The sequence below is a fragment of the Pagrus pagrus genome, assembly GCF_965226575.1.
Source record: "Pagrus pagrus genome assembly, chromosome: 24".
Lineage (NCBI taxonomy): Eukaryota > Metazoa > Chordata > Actinopteri > Spariformes > Sparidae > Pagrus > Pagrus pagrus.
In genome coordinates this window covers 15,415,851-15,443,821 of record NC_140206.1, presented here as the reverse complement: position 1 = coordinate 15,443,821, position 27,971 = coordinate 15,415,851, and the positions used below count along the sequence as shown (strand labels likewise).

The window sequence follows — 27,971 nt, the reverse complement described above, 5'->3', positions numbered from 1 at the left end:
ACTGCTTTCTCTTCTGATTCAAAATGGTTCCCATCTCCTTGTTTTTTCTAACAATATTGTCCCTTAGGAGTCTTTTATCATACTCAGAAACCTTCATATTTGACTGACAAAGACATCTGGTGACACTGATACTAAACATGCTTGAAGCCCATTCGAGGCAGCCGTACAGACAGTATATGTGCACAGACAAAGGTATAGACAGGACTTTTTAAAAACACATTTGAGTGCTAAACGGAGGAAAAAAAACATTGTTAATGACACGGAACAGCTCAGTCGATGACAGGAGAAACTGCTTTCGCATCCTGCATGTTAGTCTGGGCCTCAGCCGTCGTCATGCAATGGCCCAATCCACACACATCGATAGTCAGAACAGCCTAATTGAAGAATATTATAGGTAGGCCATTCAAGATCAAGAGAAATTCGTAGAAACTGTGGTTCTGTATTGTTCTGAGGAGAAAAACCTCTACGAGACAATGACGAAAAAGACAATTGACTTTTGTTTCTTCTCATAAGTCAGGTAATGTTGTTTATTTTTTCACTTTCTCCCAAACCTACAAATGTATTATTTCTCTTTCTCTTGCTCAGCCTGTTTAGATTGACAGTTGAGACGATGGTTTTAGTAGTCGAGGAGACTAGCAACACTGCAAGTGAGAGCGAGCGCCAAGAAAGAGTGGAGGAGAACAGCCCGGTTTTATTCAGGACATAAAAAGGCTGGTTGCTGGTGGCTGCGAGTCTGTGGGTTTCCTTTCTCCACCATACCCCCTATTTGTTTCACCAAAGGGGTCTGGCTGAGAGGGCCTGCGTGGTAACAAATGAGGTACTGCTTTGGAATAACACAATAACAGAAAACGCCAAATTAAATTCATCTATTTTGGCTAAAAAGAAAAGCATTATTTGCTGCTCGCACCACCTCTATCATCATGGTCGCTTAGGCTGTTTGAAAACAAGCAAGAAGAAGCTGGAAAGAGCAGGCAGAGCCAAGGAGGAGGTTCACCTCTCTGATAGGCTGAGGGGGATGACTGACAGGCTCTGCGGACCTATCGGGCTCCAAATTTTCTGCCTGGGGAGGTTCAGAGTCAGTGGGGGTTTCAGTCTGAGGGGGGGTGGGGCTGGGACAGGCCTCATCAGAGTCAGTCGTCTCTGGCACCGCTGCCTGGGTTATTTCCGAGGAGACTGTCTGAAGGGCTCTGGAGGACTCATGAGCACCTTTTGCTACAGAAACCGCACTGTCGAGGACATGAGCTTGAGGGGTTGTGGGGAGGACTCTGTCAGGGGGAAGGGTGGAGGTCTGTGGAGGTTTGCTATGGTCTGAGGAGAGTTTGGTCTTATCGCCAGGCTGCTGTTTGGATTCGTGCTGGAGCGACAGCAGGTAGGCCTGCTCCTGCTGCAGGCGCTTATGGAGTCGCTCGGCCTTGCGTTGCTCCTCGAGCTCCCGCCACTTGAACTCCTATTGCAGAGTGTGGGGTTGATTCAAGGTGGTGAGAAGAGACGGAGCCTGACAATCTTAGGCTGACTAAAAATCAGTGCTCAATCTTTCAAATCCTTCTCTAAAAACACACTTATACAGATGGACTTTGGCAGCTTTATAGTCCACTTACTCCATTTTATTTATATGCAATACTTTTTAATAGTATCTCCGGCTGTTTACTCTGAAGGTAACTTGACCTGTCTAATTAATGTTATGTAAAAACATACTGCTTTTACTCCTTATGACAAGAATAATACAGGATACAGACTGAATGAAATTGACACACATTTTGGATTCGGTTCAAATAATACAGGATGTGATTTAAAAAATAAAAAAAGATGCGCTGACCAAATGTAATGCAATGGTTTGTAATACAAGTGATTCAACAATTTGAGAATCTGAAGATGGCTCTGATTTGCCCAGTTTTAAAATAAAAAATGAACTCTCTCTCACTGTGATGCCATCAATGATTTGTATGAAAAGTTTACATTAAAAAAACTAAATCAAACTCCAGGAACACTAAAGCTAAATAATAACCACACTACTGAAATTAATCCTTAAGGAGAACATCAGGGATCATTTGCAATCCTGAACTATGTCTTAAGGTGACTATAACAGGCAGCTATGGCAGAAGTAAACGTTAATAATATTCTTGATGCGGTATGTGGTGTCTGTGTGTGACTGACCAGTAGCATGGCCTGTTCACGGAGCAGCTGCTCCTGCAGCATCTCCAGGTGTCTCTGCTCCTCCTCCAGCTGACGTCTGATGTACTCCTGTCAATCACAGCAAAGCAAAGCAGCCAATGTTGTCAGTGGGCATCCAAAGAGACCAAATCATGAGTAGGAATACAATGCTGAGCTATACATCCCATTGCCGTTTCTGATGTTTTTGCCTTACATTTCTTGAGTGTCTCATTCGAATAACAATTTGTAAGTCTCACAGGAGACATTAAAGGCAGCAGTGCACCACAGTCAACAATGTGGCAGGTGTACAACCTTACTCCCCGACTGCAAAAGGATCTAACAAGGACGCTATTTTTTCTGCCACTGCACAGCTTTAGCCCTTAGTGCATCCTTGCTTGATACTTTAAAAAGTATATATATTTACAGCTGACCTGTTCACGATCATTCCTTCTCTTCTCGTCCTCAGCACGCCGGCGTTCCTCCTCTTCTTTGCGTCGACGATCCATCTCTTCAATACGCCTCTTCTCCTCTTGCTCACGGCGACGCTGCTCACGCTCCTGTTGCCTCCTCATCTCCCGTTCGCGTCGCTGTTGCTGCAGGGGGCACGAGACAAGAATGGTCAAAATTTCTCGACAAAAAAACAGATTTTAAGCAGTCTGGTCACATCTTTTGAAAGCTCCATGATGGAAAAAAAAAACCCTACCTCCTCCAGCCTCCTCCTCTGCTCCTTCTGTTGCTCAATACGTTTCTGCCTTTCAGCCAGTAGTTGGCGCTTGTACTCCTCCTGCTCCCGGAGCTGCTGCTCCTGGAGGAGCTGCTGGCGACGGAGCGCCTCTGATCGCTCCTTGTTCTCCTGCTGCAGACGGATGAAGTCACGCCGCAGAGTCGACTCGCCTGGCACGTTGACAATGGAGCTGAATGATGGGAAGAAATGGGACAGAGCATTAGGTTAGATATAAGAGAGACTTTAGATTCACTCATTTTAAGAAGCGCTGTCACTAATGGACCATACCTGGGCTCTCCCTCCTGCTCTGGGGGATCCTCTTCCTCCTCCTCACTGCCACTGTACTCATACTCTGTCTCATCTGTATAAGAAATAAGAATCACTCTGAATCACATCAGTCAAAGAACTTCAGAAGAACAAAAATTTGAAGGTTTCCAGGTTTTCTGTTATAATAAAACAAAAAAGAGAAGCACAGAGAGACATACGCACCCTTCTCTCCCCTCTTCTTCTTGGTACGGTCGATGTGGTCTTTGAGCTGAATGCGGACTTGCCTCTCGTTGGGCTGGTCTCGGATGAAGGGGTGCTTCAGGAGCTGCTCCGTCGGGGGGCGCTGCGTGTAGTTCTTCACCAGACAGCCCTCGATGAAACTAAAAAACTTTTTGGACCTGTGGGGATTGCAGAGGAAGAGCAGGGAGTCAACAGAGAAAAACAGTGCGTGGCAGAGAGGGTGACATATAAAAAGAGACAGCGGGTGCCAGACAAATATTTCAGCCATGGAAAGCTAGAGCACATCCAAGGATCCTAAGTAAAACGGACATTTCTGCAAACAAGCTCTGAGTCCAAATTAACAACAGTCCCTCTCTTCATGTCTCTGCAACACTCCAGAGGACAACAGACTCTGGTTTCTCTGCGTTCATTGATGTTTATACATTTGGACAGGCAGCATTGAATCTTTCATCACATGTATACCATGACAACTCTGAAATATGGGGCACAGTACAATGACATTATCGTCACAATTGCACCTGCTGCCATTAAGGTGTGGGTTCATTTCAATTTTGATTTAAAAAATGAAGCAATCGAACAGCAAATAATCAATTTAATGCAAGATAATAATCTATCCATCTATAATAAAGTCGAAGCCGATCCATAACACAACTTAGGAACTAATCCATCTTAGCTCCGCCAGCTAAAAAATGTTAGAAGTTGTTTTTTTCTGCTGTGTGTGCCAGGAGAGGCTGAGCCTGCCAGAGCAGGTGTACCACAGATGTTCAGTTCAGCAGCAAAGCACAGAGGAAAGGTCAACCAAGCTCTGATTCAAGTCTCTGTAGCTGCCTTGTCTGGTGTCAGAGATAACTTCAAAATGCACAGGCGCACAGAAAGAGGCCAATCTATAGAAACAATATCTTAAAAAAACCTCCTGTGTTACGATTCATTAGGGTGTAAAGAGGATTGGAAAGGATAGAAATACTCACACAAATGCGTGAAAACCACATCCTTTGTGGGTGGTACTCACCATTTTTTGGACTTGAGCCTGGGAGGAGGATTTCTTGGAATGAGGAAAAGCGCACGCATGGGGTGCATGTCACAAAGCGCTGGAAGAAGACACATACAAATCAATAAGAATTTAGAGATTAGTCAAATACAAACACACTAATATTAAGAAAAACTGCTACTCACGTGGTGCTCCTTCAGCCATTTCAATAGCTGTGATACCACAAGACCACAGATCACTCTGTGAAAGAAGAGGACGCTCATTAACCAAAGCCACACTAAGCACACATGCCCAGACAAATCAAGGTGCTCACAGGAACGATGCACCTGTTTAACACAACAACATCATGTCAGGTTTTCAGTGCCTGAGACTTCTGCAGAGGCTCTTACCCTGTAGTCATATGTGGCATCTGGGTTCTCGTCACAAGCGATGACCTCAGGGGCCATCCAATAAGGGGTCCCGATGAAGGTGTTTCTCCTGCCTACTGTCCGGTCGAGCTGAGCACTCACGCCAAAGTCAACTAGAGAGAGTGATTAGAGTGACCATAGTCAGACATTTGCACCACTCTCATATTATGAAAATGAACTGAAAAAAGTCAACAACAGAATTTTGGTCAACAAAGCTTTAAAAGCCCATTTAAAAGCACATTTGTCTCCCTGTTTCTTTTTTCTTACAGCTTATAAGTGGATGGGGTTTAGTTGGGAAAACATGATATCACGTAAATCCTTGCTCCAATCAGAGTTTATGGAAATTTGGATCAAAATGTAAAGACAGTTGTGGGGTTGATTGCTTTTATTGTTGCCAATGTCACTCAAATCTAATCAAACCACACCCACACATAACTGAGCAAACTCTTTATATAATACCTAAATATTTTTTTCTTAGATTTTTGGAAACTTAGTCATGATTACATAGAATATGAACAGGATTTGTCTCATCCCACAATCAAGTCACGAACACGGTTTCTGATTGACAACCAAAAATTTACCAGGCTTCTCTAGAAGTTGTATACTTTCCTTAGGGATAGACCAAGATTGCACAATGAAACTGACAAAGGATCCTCAGCAGCACGACAACTGTGATCTGACAAAAAGTTTGCAAACAATGGGAAAAATATGCGTTGCCACTCACCAAGTTTGACTTCGGCATTCTCTGTCAACAGGACGTTCTGGCCTTTGATGTCACGGTGGATGACGTGGTGGGCATGTAGGTGGGCAAGACCCTGAGGGGAAGGAGAGAGAAGGGAAGAAAGACACAGGACATGAGTAAGGCGAGGCGAGGTGAGGCGAGGCAAGGAGAGGAGAGGAGATGAGGCTCACCCTGAGGATCTCTCTGGAAATGTAGGCTATCCAGTCTTCCTTGAGCTGGTTCCCTTTGGTGTTCTTCACCAGGTCTGTGATCGAACCAGCTCCACAGAACTCCATCACCAACTAAAAAGCCAGGTACAAAATATGAATGATCAGGAGAGAAGCCCATGATATCTGACCAAACAATAATAATCTTAATACAAAATATAAGGAGACCACAGTGGTATTAAAAAAAAGAAGAAAATACTAGAGGGTTAGGGAGAAAAGAAAAATTGGAAATTGCATAGAGCTTAAGATAACTGAAAAAGTAAAGTGGTTGGAAGAAATAATCATTGCAGCTGGTCATCCTCAATTTCTGGAATGGATTTGAGGGCTTACCCATAGCTGGTCGTCGTGACCCGGGGGGCTCTTCTTAATGAAAGCGCCATAGTAGGTGGCTATGTTTCGGTGGTGGGAATACTTCTTTAGCATATTGATCTCAAGTTTAATTTCCTCCTCTTCATCCTGGACACAAACAAACACAAACGCATATGTTACAGAGGTACAAAAACACAAGTGGGTGTTTTTGTTTTATGGTGAAAAATAATAATCGCTGTTTGGGCATCATTGGTCATCATTTGGCCTTGATTGACATTTTATTTCAGATTAAAATCAATTTGCTTCCATACTTATGGGCATGGCAAGTGTCAAGCTGTGTGACAACGCCCTGGTGTTTTCATTTCAATCTGACCAGGCCTCATTCATGGTGTGTCTTGGACTCAGCTATACAACAATGCATCAGGAGTCGTCCATCTACTGGCAAATGATTCCTTTGTTTAGGGATTAATGATGCATGAGTGAGTCTCATTGCGACTTGATGTGTACAGTAGCCATTATCAGTAATCCCTTGTAAGGAAAACTAAATATACATTAGATCGATGGCAAATCCCCCACAGATATACATTAGTGTTGGGCTGACATTATCATAAATGGAGTTAAAGAGTCCAGCCCTGCCTTACCTACAAAAACACAGTAAATATCATGTATACTGGGGAGTAGAATCACTTAATGAAAGTGTAATAAATCACCAGGAAATGGATGGCTTTTAAAAAAAAAGGCAACCTAAAAAATAGAAATGATAATCAAGAAGAAGGCCCTGAATGTTACAGGGAAATCAGTGAGTTCAAAAGCTAAATCAATGCAGTGTTTAGCGTCTGTTGAAAATGGCCTTTAGTGCAAGCAAAAGAAGTAAACCTGTCCAGTATCACATCTTGATAAAAAGGTCAAAGCTAGCTGCAGCGCTTGCTCCCTGCTTGCACCCAATAGCAACTTGACAATGATTAACAGTGACACACTAATTGAACACATGCAGGGATCAGCCCGCGAGTGGTTTGCTTTATGGTTACACAGCTTCTCCTATAGAAAGTACAGTGGGAGGAGGGGGATGGAAGCCAAAGGTGGGGGTGGTTGCAGAGCATTATCACTGCAGACTACAATGTGTTGGGTTAACAGATTTTATTTCACTTATCATAAAACCACACAGAAAAACTGTGGTAAAATGAAAAGAAAGGTGATAATGCCATGTGTATGCATCACCAATAGCAAAATGGCAGTTGGCTGTCTATGCAGGCAGCCATACTGCTGCTGCATGACTCGTTTGAGTTGACGTAAGCCTTTCTGTTGTGCGCACCCCCAACTCCAGCCCTCCCCCTCTCTGCTGTGCAGCTGTTGGATTATCACACTCCCCGGCAGTGAAAGCCTCGCTGCCACAGGTCAGGTGGGGAGGTGAGGGAGAGAATGACACACTCATATGGTGATGTGTGTCAGAGAGACAGAGACAGAGATGAGGAGGAGGTGTGGAGATTTGTCCACTGACAGCACTGAGGATATGAAGGAAAACAATGTGTCAATGTACAATACACAATTATTAATCTGTGGTACTGGATCTCTACCACACTGTCGAGAGGTCTGGCAGCTACACAAGAACAAAGCCACTATCAGCACAAATCGTCCAGTCACCTTTGCACCAGAGGATTGGAGATGATTTTAATATAAAACATAATAGGGCCTAAGTACAAACGGCATCCATTTTTAGCTTCAGGGCTAAATGGCAGCACAGAGGAGGAGTGGAGGAGTGTTCGGATTTGGGAATGTGGAGCAGGGATGAGAATGTGGGTCAGAGTGACACTGGACAGGCAAGCGTGCCTGTAGATGAGCTCTACAGCCAGGACAGAGGAGGAAGTGCATCATGGCTTACGAAACGACGATAATAATAAAATGTGGAAAACTACTTGGGTGTGATTAAGATACAATGAAGCCTTAATGGGCTAGCCCCACATGTTTCAGCACTATACACCAACTTTGAACAGGTGCATTAAAGCAGCTACAAGAAACTTTAATGTTGTGTTGATTCTAAGGGCCCCTGTGGACAAAAGTGGTAACACATCACTACCTTGTATCTTAAGATCTTTATCTGACTAGCACGTACATTTGTTTCGGAATTAAGTGAAAGAAAGAAGCAACGTATTCTATTATTTGTATGCATTTGTATACTATACCACCAGACTACAGACTACTAAAAATACATTTAAATTAATTAAATATCTGTAAAATTAGATTCTCCATGTACTTGTGCTTCCTTTTAATGACTACTAACAATCATTTTAATTACTGATGAGTCTGACTATTACTTCCATGAATAAATGATTGTAATATATAACATCAGAACAGTGAAAAATTCAAAGGACAATTTCTCCAATTAAAAAGTTTCACAGTCTATACTACCGAATCACAATGTATGTTTACAATAAAGGGGAAAAAAATATTTATTTTTACAATTACAATTTGTCTTTTTGTAATGATGCTCTTTGAAAGTGTATACATCCAATTCATCTAAAATGCATGTTCAATGCTGTCATAGCTTATCAATAACAAAACTTTAACTAACAGTAGGTTGTAGACCTAATTTACATGTGGGGCCACAGACTATGGAAAATGACAGCTTAAGTTAACTGAAATTAGCAGATATGACACGCTAGCAAAGCAACGCAATAAAACAATAATAAAATAAGCACAGCAGAAACGTCAGATAAGTCAGACCACCGTATTTTACTATATATATATATATATATATATATATCTTTAAATGTTGCAGTACAGCTGACAGTGGCAACACAAATAAACAAGTTCTGTGATGTCACAGTGATTTGGTCTATAACCTCTGATAGTGCAGTTTAATGCAAATTTAATCAAAGTCAAACTGACTTTAGAAACACAGAGAGCTTTATCGGTGGAGAAAACAATGAATCATTCAATGTTGTGCAGGTAATAATCATCTGGCTTATGATAGCTGGCTCTAGCCCTAGCGAATGTCAAAGGCACACACCCAATAATCATATACAGTCCTATAGAGTCAACTCTGTAGGTGGTTGCAAAGCCGCTGAAGATGCAGATAGGTGACAAATGACAGGAAATGATCATGAAGCGTCTCAGTGAAGTGTTGGGCCACCATGAGCCTCCAGAGCAGCTTTAGTGCACCAGGGCACAGATTCTACAAATCTCTGAAGTTATACTTTGATTGACATCATTTTCACACTCATTTATTCAATCAGTGAGCCTGAAATAATTTTCATTTATAATGTTTTTCAACAAATTTATTGACCTTTAATTTTAAATTAAAGGTCACAGATGATCCCTGCATCTGTGGGGGATTTGCCAAAATTAATTTAATTTTAAATTAATTTTAAATTAAAGGTCAATAAATAGTCTTAAATACTAAATAGTGGACTATTTCACTTTAAAATGAGAAACTACTGCAGAACTCATTTTCTAATGTATGGTAAAACCGGTTAAGCCTCAGTCTGTACCTGCTCCTATTGACACATGATTCCCATTAAACAGAAGCATTGTTGATAATGGGTTACTACATGTCGAGAAGGCACACCTACAGCAGTATACTGTCACGCAGAAGAGGAAGCAGTTGGGCAACATTTTATTCACAGGTTACACATGATAACGAATCAGACAAGTGTGTCAGTGTGATTCATCATGACGTAGCTTTATGTGAGGAGTGGCAGCAGGCGGGCAAGTTGGGGCATACGGCTTTCTGCCGTTGCGTCAGTAGCCTCTTTTAGCCTTCTCAGGGTTGTGTTGATCACAGTACCAGTGTATGGTGGTAAATGTGTCCTTATAAGGGTTGTGAGGCAGGGTTGAAATTTAACTGATGACTTTATATTTTGCTCCTCCAGGGAAGATGATGAACTCCAGGCCGTGAGTGCAACCAGAATTCACTAGAAAGGCGCATGTTGTGTACAGTCACACCCATATTCCTCCATCATTATTATGGCTGTGTGGGTGGTTGGCCCTGCTGGCCTTCACTGCCACTCTGAAACCTTCTGCTTTGTGTTTCTGCACATGTGCGCTGCGTGGTTGTGTGCGTCCTCTCGTCTGCAGACAGGACCTCCCACAGCTGAGGGCAGCCTGCTGGCCGCTAAATGACGCACTTCACTCAATAAGCATCCTGTTGCCTCTACCCTTCCTCTGCTGTTTATTATGGGGATGGGGGGGGGGGGGGGGGGGTCATTACAGAGCATGGCATTTTCTCCTCTGTAAGCTTAAAAACATTTAGACGTCAGATCCAATGGAATGTCTAATAATTTTAATATCAACCAGACAAAGACCCAATTTATGATAGAATGAGGGGTTGGGGGCGGGAAACAACTCCTAACAAACAATAACACCCTAGCAACTAGCTCATAACTTCATGTATTTGAGTTGCAACAAAAAACTCAACAAACACCTGATGTTAATGATCTGTAAATAGAAAGACACAACGTACCAGTATATTTTTGGGGCCCATGTCATATGTGAAGCTAGTAACCAAAATGTGATTGAAAACAGGCTAAATTTGATAATTTCTCAGATGGGTAATTCTGGTTGTCGTCGTCATTAGTGATGACAAAGTAAAGTTATCAAGCACTAATATTGTAATACAGCATATCATGGTGTGCCTTATTTGTCACTCATTGTACCCTTTGCACAGTGACTGCTGTTCATGCTTACATTGTGACTTCAAGCTGAAATAATACAGTTTATCCTTACCTCCGTGACATCCATGACTTTGATGGCAGCCAGCTGTCCAGTCTTGACATGACGTCCCTGTGAAGAGACAAAAACAGAGGTGAGCGTTCACACTCAGCTTGAAAAACTCATAGTAATCTTATTAACTGTCAAATGGGTAGAATGACCTGGGGAAATGTGTGCAATGTAACACAGAATGTAAAAGCATTTCAGTGCATTTCCCGTAAGCTAAAAAAATATATAACTTTCTAAGTTATCAATTTGTATTTTTTGCATATGTAGGTCTGCACCTCACAATTAATCTGCACATTATCTTCTAAATCAATTATCTGTTTTCTCCCTGTTTATGACAGAAAATAATGGAGAATGTGCACCAATTTCCCAGAGCCAAGTGTCTTAAAATGTTTTTGTTTTGACTGACCACGTCTCCAAAATAGGGTTGCAGCTTATACTGGTTTAAAGGTATACTGTAGTATATAGAAAATGACGGTTCATGTACTGTGTACAGTTGCTTATATATTATTGAATTCTACTGTATTAGTGTAATAAGTAAAATAAATATATATTTAAAGTTTATGTTGACATTCATGTGTATCAGGACATATTATTTTGTGCTATTATGATAAAGTGTTTGGTCAAACCAACAAACAAATCAACACATTTCAAATGTTTTGCTTTTTTCTATGACAAGAAATCACTCAAAATATTAATCAATTATCATATTAGCTGAATTTGCTGATATGACTAACAACTAATCACCTGAAACAATTAGCTTATTAATCAATCAGTCAATCAACAAAAAACATCATCAATTTTGTTGTTAGATGTTTTTTGAAACATTGTTCTTAAATCAGCTGCAGGGTGCCGCCAAGATTAATCTCACTTGTGAGATTGGGTGTAGCGGTGTCATCTGGAGGTCAAATCAATGAATCACTGATCACGGAGCATATTGGTAGCGGAACGGTAACTGCGCATGCCACTTAACCGCAATGTTGCCATTTGAGTTCGAGCCAGGACCTTTGATGTATGTCATAACCTCATCTCTCTCTCCACATCTCCTCTAGGGGTCTTAGCTATCACATTGGCAGAAACGGCCAACAAACCCACCCAAAATTTGGTGTTTTCAACTCCCAATATGGCTGCTTCTTTCTGCTATCACTGTATACTAAATATCTTAGGGTTCAAGACTGTTGGCCAGATAACACAATCTATGTGAAAATGCCATTAATTTATATTTGATGATTCTTTATTATTTATTTTTTACAATTCATTGACATTTTCAAAACAAAATAAAAAAAGAATCAAGAAAATAATTGAAAAATTAACTGATAAAGAACATCATTTTTAGGTGCTGCCATAACTGCATTAACTGATTTTGCTCATGAAAGAAAATTCAGATTATAATTCAAAATTCACAATTAATTAACTGAAATCCATTGTTTAATTGTTTCAATCATCAAAGCGTACAATCTATATCCCACGGTTTAAGTAATCCTATGAAATACGGTACATACCACAGATGAGTATATTATTCCCAAGCTATACAGTCGCAACATTCCCAGACTCCTCTGCTCTCCTAACACCATACTGCCACTCCTTACATAAACAAAGGACCGAAATAGAGGCCTCTACTCTACATCCATTCCTCCCATCCCCTGCCCTGAGACATAAACCATGGGACATATTTGGGAGCTGGCCCCACTGGGTACGGGTATTCCCCTTCTGACGCTTTAAGACAACACTGCAGTGATAACGCTGCTGTGTCTCTGCTGGTCACTGCAGCAACTGTATCAGGGACACGTACATCGATAACCCTGCACAGACCTCGTGCACGGCTGCGGAAGGAAGAGGCATGCAAATGCACAGTCATACCAACTCAGACTCACATATGAACACCCCCACCAACACCATCATCTTAGCCAATGCATTCCATAGTCAATTGAAACTGTATGGATTATGACAATAAAAGCTATGCAGGCTTAGGGGCCCTCTCTTTTCACCGGGCAGGAGAGGGGGATGACAGAGACACTTTACAATGCCTTTAATCCTCTCCACTTTGATCCCATGGGTCGCCACTACAAAAACAACACTGAAACTGACATTATGACTGTCAGCTCCCGGCTACTAGCGTCGATGCAGGCCGCACTACTAGGTTACTCTTCATGGGTGTTACAAGAGGAACTCAGTAGTCAACCTCACTCAACACTTGCCTTAAGTGCAATTGGACTGTTTGTCAGATGAAAACCTCTAGAGACAGGATTTATTAATTAAACTAGAGAAGTTGATCAATTGATCAATTTGCTGCAACAATTGATCAATTAGTTGCTAACTTTTGAATCTATTGCCAACTGATCTGATCGATTAATTGGTTTGAGGAATTTTTTCTTTAAGAAAATAGTGCAAGATTCCCTGATTTCAGCTTCTTAGATCTGGTTTGTTTCTGATGTCTTTCCTCCTCTGTTGAACTGAATATCTTTGGGTTGTGGAAAAATAAGGGAATGAGTCCTCGACTTGCCTTATCTATGGACTCAACTTGACTTACAATCTGTGACTTGACTTGCCCAAGAAAAAATGACTTGGGACTTACTTGATCAAATGATCAAGTCAATTAGTCCGAGTCTCAATGACTTGCTCTGAAGATGAAAACAGTCATGCGATGAGATCTCTTAAAATTTTATTTGTGAATAATATTGTGACGCCACAATTTTTGACTGAACATGTGATTGTAATTCTCCAGTAACTATATATTATTGACCTAAAACAATTAGTCAATTAATTAATCAATTAACCTCCTAGTAAACGTATCAACAATGAAACAACCACGTACACAAGTTTTTGTATTACTATCTCAAAAGGAGGAGCGTCTTAAAAAACTAATAAAAAGTTATTAACACGTTATTGCATGAATCACCATCTCATTTGTAGCTATAAAACCACAAATTATGAGTAAACACCAATGACTAATTGCCACCAGTTTTTCTCTTTTCTATTATGCCAGGAATCAATGATGATTAACACCCTCTGGCACACGCTCACCACCAGGTGTAAACACCACACCTTCAGAGGTGAAATGGTCTTCATCATAAAAATGGGCCAGAAGGAGAGATCAGGAACCTAGGAATTCAGACACTATTTCTTCTCTGATCTCTAGCATCCCTCCGCTATTAGTACTAAATCTAATTCTGAAATGAATACTTTTTTGAGACAAAGCTTGCGATACAGCTTACTAATAGTGCCGTTAATCTCTCGTTTTGGCTGTTAATAAACTAAAGCTGTTAATTCTTACAATTCAACAGTTGACAGTGCCTGGATAAATGTAAAACCTTTGACAGCAACAAATGCCTGTCTACATTAAATGTATTGATGATTTACAGACCCAGGGTTTGGAATAGATACCAGGAGGTGAGGATATGAATGTGCCAACAGTTTTTTGCTATGATTTCCTTTTCTTTGAGCCTGAAGGATTTATGGTTGCATAAACCCAAACGTCTCTCAGCTTCTGGGTGGAGATAGGGTTATCTAGACCACAAGGTTATTGCATTTTGATACCACAAAACAACTGGGTTACACAACATTAGGACATGAGTAATGAAATGAGAGTCTGGATTATACAGAAGTATCTTGAGATGCTTTATCCCCCCCACACATCCATCCGTTGTCACTGAAATGAGGAAAACACTGAGCTGCTGCTTTGGAGTTGACACAATACCCTACAAGTAATTACAAATGATGTGAATATGTATATTTTCAACAGACAAGTTTTTGGAAAGTTGTATTTGGAAGAATTGTGCTGCCAAGTCTGCTCAATAGATCCTATAAATCTACTATTAACTAGGTTTTTCTACAAAGGACTGGCAACCAAAATCCTAGTGCACAACAACAGTCAAGTATTCTCAATGCAACTGTTAATTCAATTTCTTAAAAAGGTTTTAAAAAAAACATCTTAATGCTGCGACTGCAGATAAGGCCTATGACTAATGATTATTGTTATTATCCATTCATTTGCAGGACATTTTCTCAATTAATCAGTTGTTGTACAAAATGTCAAAAAATGGAGAATAATGCCCATCACGTCATCTTTAAATAGATTGTTTTATCCAATTATAACAGTCTGAAACCTTTATTGTCACATATGACAAAGAAAAGAAGATACTCCTCACAACTGAGAGGCTTTAAGTAGGTGAGGTCATTTTAGCATGCAAATAGCTGTGGCTGTAAATGTAGTTTTTCTGTGCCTTAAGTCTTGACTAACTCTCTTTCATTATGTATCCTCTTACCAAAGATTTGTTTACAATGTACTACAGCCTAGTTGACCGTAAATTTTTAAGGTCAATATTGGGGCTGCATGACATGGTCAAAAAAATCATATTGTGATTACTTTGATGGATATTGTGATTGCAATATGATTCACAATGTGTGGGAATGGTCATCATCAGCATCACAATTTTTAGTTTCACTGAAAAAACTATTAAATCATGATGATGTGTCATTAGTTGGGGTCCTTACCAAACAAACATCTTTTCTTACATCTGGAGAACAAGATTTGTAGGGCAACATTTGATTATACTTTGATCAGTTGTGCAACCTTAGTCAATAAAGTAGTTACTTATCTGCTGACATGTTCACGTCAACATTGGATTTTTGAACCCAATATCAATATTGAATGTGAATTTAAAAAATCTGTTGCCAAAATATATCATTCAATATTCTTTTTTTAATTCACAAACCCACAGTTCCACCAGGCACTGAAACCATGCTCCTGCCCTGAGTTTCAACATGGATCTGGCACTCCTTGGCTTTGGTAGGGAGGGGCTGGTTTCTACAATGACTACACTATTATTAACTTATTACAGATATTGGTGACCACATGCAGCCCTCTGAGGCATAAATTATGCCCTTCTCAATCATAAGGATGTTTAATCATCGAGCCTAACAGTTCATACAGAAAGATTTGCAGCATCCAATGACTGACTTAAGGAAAGAATAGAAGCATCCGACATATTGACGTGCAGAGAACAAAATTCTTTGCCTGGCATAGTTCGATGGCAAGAATAGTGACTGACCAGATATTTGCCTGTGACAGTGTGTTATGATGCAATATATTGATGCAAATTGTTAGTATTCAAATCATTTGGCATTGAGGAGACATCATTATTGTAAATAAAGACACTGGTTTATTCAGATCTGATCTCAGCGACAGTTATTGAACAAAAATCTTTCAAATGGAAAGTGATATATAGTAATGTCTGTGCTAACTTGCCTCATGTAATCAAGTCAGAACTGACTGACAACTTGACAACATCTTCTGCTCTCTATATATGGATAAAGTTTATGATTATTTTCATCATTGTTTTAGATTATTTTTTAAATTTACTGATCAATCGTTGAGTCTAAAAATGTCGAAACATAGAAAGAAAATTACCAGTTCAAAGAGCCATCAGTCAATTTTTCAAATGTCTTGTTTTGACTGACCAACAGTCAAAAACACAATCATTTTCAGTTACGATAATATTAAAGAGAGCTGTAAATCCTAACATTTTTTGAAGCAGGAAAAAGCAAATGTGTACCATTGAATAAAAGGATAATCTAACCCTTCAAACAGGCTTGGGTTGACCACAGGAGGGGCTGCAGCGAGGCCCTGAAGGGCCCCCTTGAAGCAGTGAGTGCTAGGCGTGGTTGTGGAGGGGTTATCTGAGGCACTGAGCTATCACTCAGCCCTCCCTGGCCTCCATCTCCACTCCTCCCATCACAGCTCCTCTTAACCATGGCCAGATGTGCTGCTGGCCTCTCTCCAGCTCAGCACTAAACCACTGACTGACTTATTGCCTTTAGAGTCAGGGACATTAAGTTAAAATCTACCCTAAAACTAAATGCACTATTCTATGAGAGCTCAATTAACAATGCTGTGAGAAGAAATCTCACTCAACACTAGAAACTCAATGTGAGGCTCTAAAAGGCTGCTCTATTAAACTAAGTGCTGACATAAGGGATTTGTAGAATTTGAACGTCCCCATTTAATGCACATTATTTCAAGAGCATGTATAAACCAGAACTGTGCCTGTTAAAACACTGTAGGTGCTTTTATAATAGCTGCGTTTTACTTTTACCTTTTGTGAACTAAAAAGGCTCCTTCCGTTGTTGTCTACATTTCCATCGCGGCGTAGCAATTGAAATTTTAAGACATTTCTTAAATCAATATAGATTAATCATTAATAATATATGAAATATGTTGGACATTTTTCCTTTAGCAAACTGTTTTAACCACTGACATGATATATTGTCGATGTAAAATCAGAGTTGGCTACATTAGGAGTCAAGTTACTTGAATTTTAAATGAAATAACACAAAATAATGATTAATCATTAACATCCCTATCGTGGTGTAAAGACCCGTGAAGATGAGGCAAATTAGTCCACTCACGTTATGAAAAAAAGACAGCTGTTTTTACACTCAATTTCCCGCGTGACTATACAACAAGAAAAACAACCTGGAAGTTGTTGCTGGTTCATTTTGTCAGATGCTTTCTTCAGTAACATCATGTTGATGTGTTGAAGCACTATGAACAAAAAACAACTGTAGATTTTAAAAAATGGTGGCTGAAATTAAATTTTGTGAGTACTCAACTTATTAAAAATGTTTTGCAACGCAAACCCCACTCCAAAGATTATGTACTTTTGGAAAGCACTAACCAGCTAGCAGGGACTTTTTGGGAGATGAATAACGTCCGGGAACTTAATACAGACCCTGGTCCCTGCAATGGAAACGTTCCTCCAAAGTTTCCTAATCCCTGAGGAAATTTCCTGCAGCGGAAACGCTGCTCATGTACACAGTGCTTCACTATTCTAACTAGGAAAGGGACAAAATCTTGATACGGCAGTTTATCGTATTGCTTCCTCTTCTGAAATGATCATCGATTTTAATGAGCCATAGTTGAATCCTGCCTTTAAACATTATTCTGGCAGTCCGGCCTTTGGCCGGTTTATGGCCATTTTGTTGTACAGGACTCCATAAACTTTTTAATATGTTTTTCCATTTCAGTTAATGTCAAATTCATTGAAACTGACACCACAATGCAGTAAATGCATAAATAATTCCTGCACATTGCCTTTTTACTGGTATTTTGTATTCTTCAATTACACAAATCGCTGCATCACTGTTATCATGGGCAACGTATGGTAAATCATATCATATAGTGAATTACTCTTTGATTCCCAGCTCTTTTACTAATTAAATTACTATTTATGTTTTAGTGTGGATTTTCACTTAACAGAAGTGAGCAGTAATGCTCAGCAGTAATGTTAGTAGTCTGCCCACAGAGGCGGTGTGGACAAAGGGGGAAGGACTGTTTCCCATACGGTTTTCCACATGGCTCGTATCTGCATTCACATTGACCAGAACACAAAGAACCTCTCTCTCCTTGCATCCTGCACATTAATGTAAGATCAATCACGCTCAGCAACCATTTCAAAATTGCAGACAGCTATCTAACCAGGTCAGCCTTCTGTTGTTCACCAACAAGACTTTGGGCTCATGACGCCAATGACTGGACAACACGGTGCTGAAAATGAGCGACACGTTTTCTAACTAGCCATGTAGGTGCAAAACAAACTCTGTGTCATGTTATTAGTTCACACAGTGCGGGAGGGACAGACCTGCTGGCTGCCATGGTTTGGTTCTTTGAAAGGTCACTGGTGAGAGTCTGTGTGTGTTATGGGTTGTTAGCTGCTAGTGAAGCTGTGGTAATGAGGGCTGGATGACTGGCACAGGGTCATGCGTAGATCTGAGGTGACATTTGATCTGGCAGAATGAGTGGGTGGGTGGACAGAAGGTGATAAACAGGATAGTCACAACCTCCATCTACCTTGGGAAGCAGATGCAGCTAGTATGGACCTACACCTCTCACAACACACATCAGAAAGAAATGATCAATCAGCAGTAAGCAGCAGCACATGACATCCAGGGCTGTGCCTTGCCCCATGTCTCTCCAGGCTGTACCACTTTATACTGCTGCTGCATACCAGCACACTGACCCAGTTCTCACACACGCACACACACACAACCTAAACACTGTTGCCTTTGCTCCGGCACTCCCCAGAGAAGTAAGGATGGAAGTGGCAAGGACAAAGACAGAAACGGACATGAGACTGGATGGAGAATAAGAGACAGAGAGTGAATGGAGAGATGAGGGGGGAAGCTGGGAAGTGGGAAGGACGACAACGCAGTGACAATGCACACGGAAAGCTGAATAGGGTCTCAAACAGGAGGCCAGCTGATGTGGCTGAACATCTATTGATCACAGTGCAGTAGTTGGCTGCTGTAAGGGATCAGAGATGCATGACAGGACTAGACAGGAATTTAAACATTTCAAAAACGTTTTGAAGGTTTAAAAATAAAAAAAACTCTGAAACTGATAGGTACTAAGCATGCCTTTTGTTAACCATAACAGGGATGCAAGCAAGCTGAGGAGTGGCTCTTAGGGACCTGACACACCAATGTTGGGGCCGCACAGTGAGCGACTGCAGCCCTAGTTTTTGCAGTGTGTCCCACATCGTTGAGTGGGGTATCTCTGTAGACCGGATACTTTGAATGGGCGGGGCAACTGTCAATCATTTTTTAAAAATGTGTCCAATCTTACAAGGCTTACAATCATCTGTCAATCAAAATGTATTTTCATGTATACGTGGCCTAAACCAGCTATCGATCATTCTATAGAAGATAGATATAGATGTATCCTCAGACTAACATTTGCTAACGTTAGATGCCAGATAACCACCAAAGATATACAAGCCAGATTCATATGCCGTTCAACTCTGGCTAATGTAAAATTAGCTAATGTCCATTATAAGATAGGACTGGCTAACAGTTGCATGTAGCATTAACACGAATGGACATATCATTTGATTAACACAAACTGGACAACATATCTTGATCTCTTTGAGTCTATGTAATAAGTTGTAATACATTTTTATTTACTGATTTATTTAATATGCATCTTGTAAAAAATTACAACAGCGTTTAGCCTGGCAGTGGCTCTTCCTCCCCATTCACCTATGAGGAAGATGGTTAGCTGAATTAAACCATGATTGATAGCTGGTTCAGGTGGCATACTGGTGAAATTCAATTAAAAAATTCAATGAAAGTTTTGATTGACAGGTGATTGTACGTCTCTGATTGGCTAAATAAAAAGATTGATAGTTGCCCCGCCCATTTAAAGTCTGATCTGCAGAGACAGAAAATTGACATCGCTGGAACTGGTTGGCCCTTGTTGGCATCTTTCAGCAGACTGTGCAAGTAGAATCGGCGGCCGAGCCAGTCGTTGAGAGAAATCACTGATTTCACACTGAATCAGTGCACGAGTAGAGAAACAGAAAAAAAGAAAAAGAAAGGGGAAAATAGGGTAAGCTTGTAGCTGTAGCATGACTTCACCCATTTCGCGTAAATTTCTGATTTTTTCCACTCTGCCTCTACAAGAGTGCCATTTGCAACTTTTTATCAGACATATTGTTGGTTAGAAGTGGCTATCTTGGTGAAAGCGAAAGTTTCCCTGTGGAGAATGACGAATACAGACTACCGACATGTGGTGATATGAAGAGTTATTACCTCTAACGCAGCTGTAGAACATACAAGTCAATCTGGACGTCGGCTGTAGACTATGCAGTGTGTTCAAGTGCGGCTTTTTGGCTGAGACACAGGTGACGCAAAAGTCAGCCTTCGTCGCCACTAGTTCTTTGATGTCGGTTAGGTGTGTCTGAGCCTTTAAACAGAAGGAGAATTTCCTCCTGAGAACCCATCCCTTGATTTGGACTGAAGTGTTACATGAGGGGATCTATTGGTCCCTGCGTATTAGCACATTAAAACAAGACATTTCTTTAGAAAATGTGATCTTGAGGAGAGAAGAGCTGTCAAGTAGACGCGCTGAAGAAAGACAGGCAAGAGGCTGTCTCGCCTGCCAGCGCCTTTGTGTCTCATCTCAACGCCACTCGGGTAATGAGGTGGCTCAATGAGCTACACACAGACAGCGGCGTGAACGCACACACGGACACACACGGACCGACAGACACAGAGAGTTTTGTTCAGGCAGCGTGGCCAGTCAGGGGACGTTGTGGGTCTTGTGACACCCATTAGGGAGAGGGTCACTGTGAGGGACAAAAGAGATGCACACTGTGTTGGCCGGGGAGGCTGCAGAGTGGAAGAGTGTGTGCTTGCGTGTGATATTTGCCGCTTTAACTTGAGCTTGAAATGTTTCACACATGCCTTTCAGCTATTTAAAAAGAGCACAAAACGAATGTAGTTGCTCGCCTGTGTGCTAACGCAGCGTGTGGATAATAGAAACAGAGAGCGACTGTGGGACAATATGGGGCTGTGGCCCCTGCTGCAGCGTGGGTGACACATTCAACAGCCCCTGATTCTGACCTAAAAGCCGCACAGCCAATCAGCAACCAGGCTCCCAGGACCTTTACCAATGGGCCCTATACACGGGTCATTCATGAGGAAAACAGGCAAGTACTCAAGGTCCAGCAATGTCATCTAATCCAATGAACCAAGTCATTAGCTAATATGTTCATTACACTTAATGTGACTGGCAAAATAGTCAAAGGCCTACATTCCTACATATTAAATGGTAATCACAAGAATTCTGCTAGCAATCATTACAATTGGAGAGTAATTTCTATATTAATTCCATCCACATTTTCAATTAAGGTGGTCAGTGCAGATTAAATATTTTCAATACTATAGCAAAACCAAAATGTTGCATTTAATTTCATGTAGAAACAAAACCAGTTATGTGCAATTCACACATAGTCCCAGCCCACCGCCTTTAATTATAGAAAAAAAAAAATACAAAGTAGGTGAGAAATGTTTCAGTTCAGCACAGCTGCTCCCACACTGTCTGATGCTTCCTCTTCATTTACAACAAAAATACAGAAACCTCAAGTCTGTTGAAATATGTATGCAAATAGAGTAAGGCTGAGAGATTTATTTCCAGTTACGATTTTGGCTTCCAACGGTTATGTAAACAACACAACTGAGATAAAACGATTACTGTGACGTATTTCATTTCACAATGATGCTTTTGTTTAGCTCCAGTTCACCCCTATCTGAGTGGGAAATCGGCATCGGCCACCAGCCAAATGCTGGCAAATTATGAAATTGGTCAACACAAAACAATGATTTACTATTCAGTGGCTGGTAACTTTGATTTATTGGTCAATGGCTGGTAGATGTTCACATATTTATATATAAAACAAGCCCAAACTTGCTCTCAGCCAGGCTGTCCCCAAATTTCATATATATATATTATACATTATATGCTGCATTATTGGTATAAGACAATTATCATTTTTATTTCTTTTCCAGTTGAATTATATTAAGTTTCAATGAAATCCACAATTAAAACAAGTTTTTTCAATAAATGCATGATGTTTCCAAGTCAATGAGTAATTGTGTTAAATAATTATGGGATTATGATTTTTGCCATAATCAAGCAGCCCTAATTCAATGTGTTACCAAGTGGATCTGATTTACTGTTCCTGTCAAATTTAATAAAAAGTTAAACGTCCAAGTGTAAAATATCTGTCACACTTCAGGAATCCCTGCCAAAATTCTTTGCTATGTGAGCATGTTAAAAATGAACAGTAGCGAAATTAGGAAAAAGATTGGTAATATTGCTGTACTTCAAATATTGATACTGACTGACCGATCCTGGTTCATTAACAGTGAAGGCTTAATAGTTCAGCCCTGCTCTGTTTCAGGACTGAGGCTGGATACCCTACAGGCAGTGGCACAGGGGTCGATAAGGATTAAACTGTAGTCAGACATCACCTCCCACCCCCTCTATGGTGAGCTGATACATGGCATTGCCGAATTCAAATGCAACCTGGAGCATCATTCACTTGTTAACAAACTGCATAAAGATTTCAGCACAAGCTTATTTTATAAAACCCACAATCCTCAGTTTCTTAATTTCTGAACAAACATTCAAAGCACCTTGCTTCTTTGATCACTGGTAACCACTGCCCTGAGGTAAGCACCAGTCTCGCCCAGCGCCATATGGCACCGGTGGGCATTAAACAGATTGTATGATAGGTTCTGCTCCCTTCTCAGCAGCAGCCTCCACCCCTTGAGCCCGTCAGGCATCACTGCTAGCCCCCCTGAGGACAGAGCTTCTTGTCCTGAGGGCAGGGGCGAGGCTGCCCCTATAGTTGGGGGAGAAAACAAAGGAAGGAGATGGAAGACGGTGCTGCTGAGCTACAGAAAGATACTCTAAGGTTCTCTTGTATTAGCTTGCTGACGGATATTTGTCTTATTACTGTAAGTGCAGTGCATGTGCACATAAAATATGAATCATCTTTCCATTTGGTGCTCGTGCTTTGGGGAGTATTCAGCCACATGACCTTGCTGGTGATTGCATCAAATACAGCCCCAAGTCTATTCACCATAGATTTTAATCCAGTGAATAAACACACATGCATGCTCAACGAAACATAGGGACATGAGACGGTATGAAAATACTGGTGGGCACAGCCATGGCACACCCCATGGATGCAAAGCAGGCGGGGAGGCAGGTCAGCAGGGCCCCTGGTGCCTCAGGCCTGACTATATATGGCAATTCTGTAGAGCAGAGGGGATCTTCCCTGCATACCACAAACAATTTCAGGAATTATGTCTTTTTCTAAGTTATCATTACTCTCCTTTTTTTTTTTTTAAATTCCTATATCCACAGTGCACCTGAGATAGTGTGCTGAGCCAGCTGGTTCAGTGCCAGCTGATAAAGAGGGAAGAGAAACTCAGAGAGAATCACTTTGTGCAGCACATGAGCAGTCCATTCAAAAAGTGTGGCTATAAATGCATCGACCTTCATCTGAATGATCTCCTATTGAGAAATATAAATCTTTTTAATACATTCCTTTTTCCGTGGATGCATGGAGAGTCAAAAATATTTCCATTTGGCAAGTAAATCTCTGCAGGCGATCTGCCACAGTGACGGATAAATGTTTGTACCAAAACAGTCATGTAATTAAATAACTATGCTGAGAGTCTCAGACCATTTTGTTGCCATTTAGACAATTTAGAGCTTACCACACACACACACACACACACACACACACACACACACACACACACACACACTTTGTTGAAATACAACAACCTACATCGGTCATTACTTTCTTGTTCTTTTAATACAGCATTTTTAATAATAATATGCTCAAATGATATCAACATCCTCTTCATTTCTCCTAAGAATTATTTTTTTATATAAACATTCATATTTTTACCTTCGCCAAGGAGATTATCTTTTCCCTGTGTCTGTTTTTTTGGTTGGTTTGTCAGCAGGATTACACAAAAAACTACTGAACGGATTTCAACAAAACTTAGATGGAGGATGGGTCTTGGCCCAGAATGGACCCCATTAATTTGTGCAGGAATTTCTTCTCAATTTTTTTAAAATTGTGAGATCTATGAGTGAGTATCACTTTGATGCTATTGAATCAAATCTGAAGATCAAACTGGAACTGTGTGATTGGAATTAAATTGATTTGGGCAAAACCCATTTCTACTAATGCATCCACCGAATAGTTATTTACAACAAACATGGAGGCCAATACATCAACATGAATCATTTTCTGGTTTATAGCACTGTTCTTGTGAGCCATTTTAAACATAAGTGAGGAATATGGCTACAGATGTGATTTGAGAAATTCAGTTTGGTTGTTAATTCAAGAATGCAACTGCACTTTACTGGTAAAAATAAAAATGTAAATGGCGTGGTAAAAATGCTGGTATTGCAATGAATTCTTATTATGGCCTAGTTTTCAGAACAAGCATACAGCTACAATACCTTTAAAATTGATAGGTCACTTATGTTGATAAGACTGTACAGCAGTGCATTCAATCTGTAAATAGATCCAAGCATCCATTCTGTTTAGCTGGCTGCTCAAAGCAAAATAAAGTGATTTAAAAAGGGATTTTTTTTTTATATACCCATAACGTAATTTTCATTATGGCCGTCAGTCAGAATCTGCTGTGCTGTGTTTTCAGAAGTTGACTGTAATCTGGCACCTCTCCAGGGGCAACGGCTGCCCTCTTGGCAGAGAGTCCAGCTGGAGAGCCAGCAACACAGCATGACACACAAGAACCTTGACACGGCTTTTTGGGTCTTAGAGAACAGCTTGGTTCTTTAATTTTCTGCGGAAAGCTGCAAGTAGTGCAACACAGCAGAGATGCATAAACAGATTTTGGTGGAATCTGATCCTAGGCCAGCGGTGATAGGTCTTAATCAGGTCTATAGCTGCGTGTTTTTTGAAATATATTAATACTGTGGCTGAAATTGGAGCAAATTTGTTTTTCTACCAACTCTATTAACAAAAGTATCCAAAGCTCAGGTGTTCGAGAATATGTTCTGATAAAATAGGGTCCACAATAGTCAAAATTGTGATTTAAATCAGGAGCTCTGACTCAAGGGATAAGTGAACAAGATTAGAGATCTGACCAGACATTTTAAACAGGCAGCTATGAACCAAAAAAGCTATTCTACATAGTGTCATGTTGTTTTTATGATATTATCTGACATTAATTGATCAATACATTATAATTAGCTAATTGGGAAAGGCAAAAAGCTACAAAATAAATGAAAAAACTGCACTTATACACTTGCAATTGTTGTGAAAACTAACTTTAAACTCAATATGTATCTAGATTAGACATTCTACTCCCCATAGTCCACCGTAAATGACAAAAAAGTCAAAGGAAAATGCCTCAAAGGAATCAAAAGTCACCACAAATCAAAGAGTAAAGAACGTTGGTCACATTGTGTTTTCTAAAAGGGCCTTGCAGTCTGTGACCAAGTGCTTGACAAAGCAGAAAAAAAGCCCTCAGAGGGAAAAGAAACTCCACCCCGTTTTCAGTTGGGGGGCTGTTGTGATTATTCAGTCGGTTGGCGTTTTGAAACCCCACGGACAAACTCCTCCTTTCTGTGGATCCGACTGACTGACGGACTGAGAGAGACCCAAAGAAACGAGGAGACAAACTCAGCTTTGTGAGAGTGGTGGGGCAGGTTCTGTCTGGAACTGGACAGCTGCTCTTCTACCAGTTGCAGCCACCCCCCCTCCCTCCCTCCACCACCACCACCACCACCACACTCCCACTGCACATGCTCACAGGCCACATGCTCATTCAACTGGTTAACATGACAGTCAATGCACCGATCGAAAAGAGGCTACTGCAGCACTGGGCTCCACTTTTGCTATAGACAGTTTGGCTTATCTCATGCGGGCTGTTTACGACCGTGTCTTTGTGTCAACTGCAGGCTAATCTGACAGGCCCTCTCTTGTACGAGCTCCATTCCCACACAGCAGCACTGGCAAATAGAATTAGCATTGGACAGTGAATGGAGCGAGAGATTAAACTGGACAAAAAGAGGAGAGAAGCAGTAATTCTCTGTCCCATACGCCCGGCTCAAAACCATCTGGTGGGAAGATAGCACGCAAGCATCACACTTCCTAATGACAATCATCCGCTCCTTCTCTCCATGAGGCCTCGTTTCAGGTGGGGTGATCATATGAGCTCGCGCACGCACACAGATGGGTTCGCTCTGGGAATTGAGGCACAGGAGGAGGGGGGGGAACCTGGAAGTTCACTGCACTTGGGGATTGAATGCAGGTCACTGGAGCACTGTGGGCTGTCAGAATTAAATACTCAGCTTAGCTTGCTGCTTAGTGCACAAGCAAATTGATGTTTTTTTTTTTTTTGGCTAGCCTATTAACAGTCCGCGCCTTGGGAAACTAGATGTCTGCTTAACGTATAGGTATGTGGTTAAATGTCATTAAGGAGTGTGGCAGCAGGCAACAAAATGGAGCCTCCACTGACTAGCTAGCTGCAGCAATAACAACACAAGGAGGCCCATTACAACATTAATAGGCTGGGAAGGATGTCTCTCTAATCCAAGGCCATTCCCTTTAAACAGACTGACCACATCTTCCACTTCTACACTCGCCGTCTTTCTCCCTCTCCTTGGCGATGTCTTTCAACAGCCGCAATGTTAATTTTCTACAGAGAAATGTGACACCGAGAGCAGATGGCCCGGAGATGTGGGATTCCCATCCACTGAACTGAGAGAGTCCTGATTTGAACAGGATAGGAAATTAGGTTTTGTTAAAGAAGAAAAAAAAAAGAAGAATGAGCTGCAGACAGATACACTAGGCCAGCAGGATTATGACAGATATTGTTTCTCCATCCTCGCCTCCTTACCTACTTTTCAGTAAGGCAGGTGATGTAAGATCGGTGATGCATCAGACTGTAGACTGTCTGATTCACTCTTTACACACACCTCCCTGCTGAATAACACCCTGATCAGACTGATACACCAAAACAAGCTACTATTACCAGAAACATCATTGCATCTCCCTATTTCCTTTGACTTGTGATGTGGCCTGATGGCAGCATTTTTGAGAGACGTGTCTTTTTCACTGTCACTTCCATTGTTCCCAGGCTTGATAAGGGGAGCAAAAAACACTGAGCACTGTGAAAACAGGACAGGCCATGCACTGCGCCTCCAACCAACCTTGTATACTTGTCCATAGGTGCCATTTCCAACTACCTCCACCAATTCAAATATCCCAGCCGGATCCTGAAAAGACAAAGACAGAAGGACGATTCAGGGTAAATAAATAGCAGTGTTAATATTTTGTCTTTTTACACACAACATTGTCCAGTGTGAGCCAGCTGTTGCGCCCTGGTCTACCCTACATGCCAAATGCATCTCGAACAAAGGAAAACCAGACACTGGCAACACCTCGCTATGGCTCAGCGGTCATTTTCAATACTTCGGCTGTAACAAGAAGGGACACTGGAGAGCAGGTTAAAACTCGCCAATGCTAGTCTGACCGAGGGACGTGTGTTTAGTCGAGCAACGTGAAAATAAAAGATAGCAACGAGCAAAAAACATAGGCTCGGTTCGGCAGCACTCACCCGCAATGAAGCCAAGTCTATGTCTACTAGACTTTTAGCTGGAGAGTCGTTCGCCATCTTTCAAATAAAAAGCCGAGCTTTCCTTTGCGTGAACAAAAAATAACGGCCGCTGTATCATTGGAGGGGACCTCGGCGTGTGAACGAGACAGAGGCCGTCGCGTATTCCTCTCTGTGGGCTCTGCTTGTTAGCAGCAAACGCTGGGATCTCTCTACTCCATGTTGAGGTGGCAGCAGCGGGCTCCCTGTCCGCTCTCTCCCAGCTCGTGCC

General features: G+C 41.2%; 1 protein-coding gene across 10 annotated transcripts in view; it reads right to left on the bottom strand.

Annotated features, from left to right (window-relative positions):
• The window catches only part of LOC311253256 (mitogen-activated protein kinase kinase kinase kinase 4-like), a 42,885-nt gene extending 14,914 nt beyond the window's left edge, over window positions 1–27,971 (bottom strand). For 5 of the 10 annotated variants that reach the window (XM_084347084.1, XM_084347086.1, XM_084347087.1 and 2 more), the window contains exons 1-15: window positions 27,704–27,971; window positions 27,297–27,362; window positions 10,757–10,813; window positions 6,056–6,181; window positions 5,690–5,800; window positions 5,502–5,592; window positions 4,760–4,890; window positions 4,556–4,610; window positions 4,392–4,470; window positions 3,365–3,540; window positions 3,164–3,236; window positions 2,855–3,065; window positions 2,583–2,744; window positions 2,155–2,241; window positions 995–1,447 (exon numbers count right to left, since the gene is read on the bottom strand). In XM_084347084.1, coding sequence (XP_084203210.1) covers window positions 995–1,447; window positions 2,155–2,241; window positions 2,583–2,744; window positions 2,855–3,065; window positions 3,164–3,236; window positions 3,365–3,540; window positions 4,392–4,470; window positions 4,556–4,610; window positions 4,760–4,890; window positions 5,502–5,592; window positions 5,690–5,800; window positions 6,056–6,181; window positions 10,757–10,813; window positions 27,297–27,362; window positions 27,704–27,760 — 1,935 coding nt within the window. In that variant the 5' untranslated portion in view covers window positions 27,761–27,971. The remainder of the gene's footprint in view (window positions 1–994; window positions 1,448–2,154; window positions 2,242–2,582; window positions 2,745–2,854; window positions 3,066–3,163; window positions 3,237–3,364; window positions 3,541–4,391; window positions 4,471–4,555; window positions 4,611–4,759; window positions 4,891–5,501; window positions 5,593–5,689; window positions 5,801–6,055; window positions 6,182–10,756; window positions 10,814–27,296; window positions 27,363–27,703) is intronic. The other 5 variants (XM_084347089.1, XM_084347092.1, XM_084347091.1 and 2 more) reach the window with 1 other exon arrangement.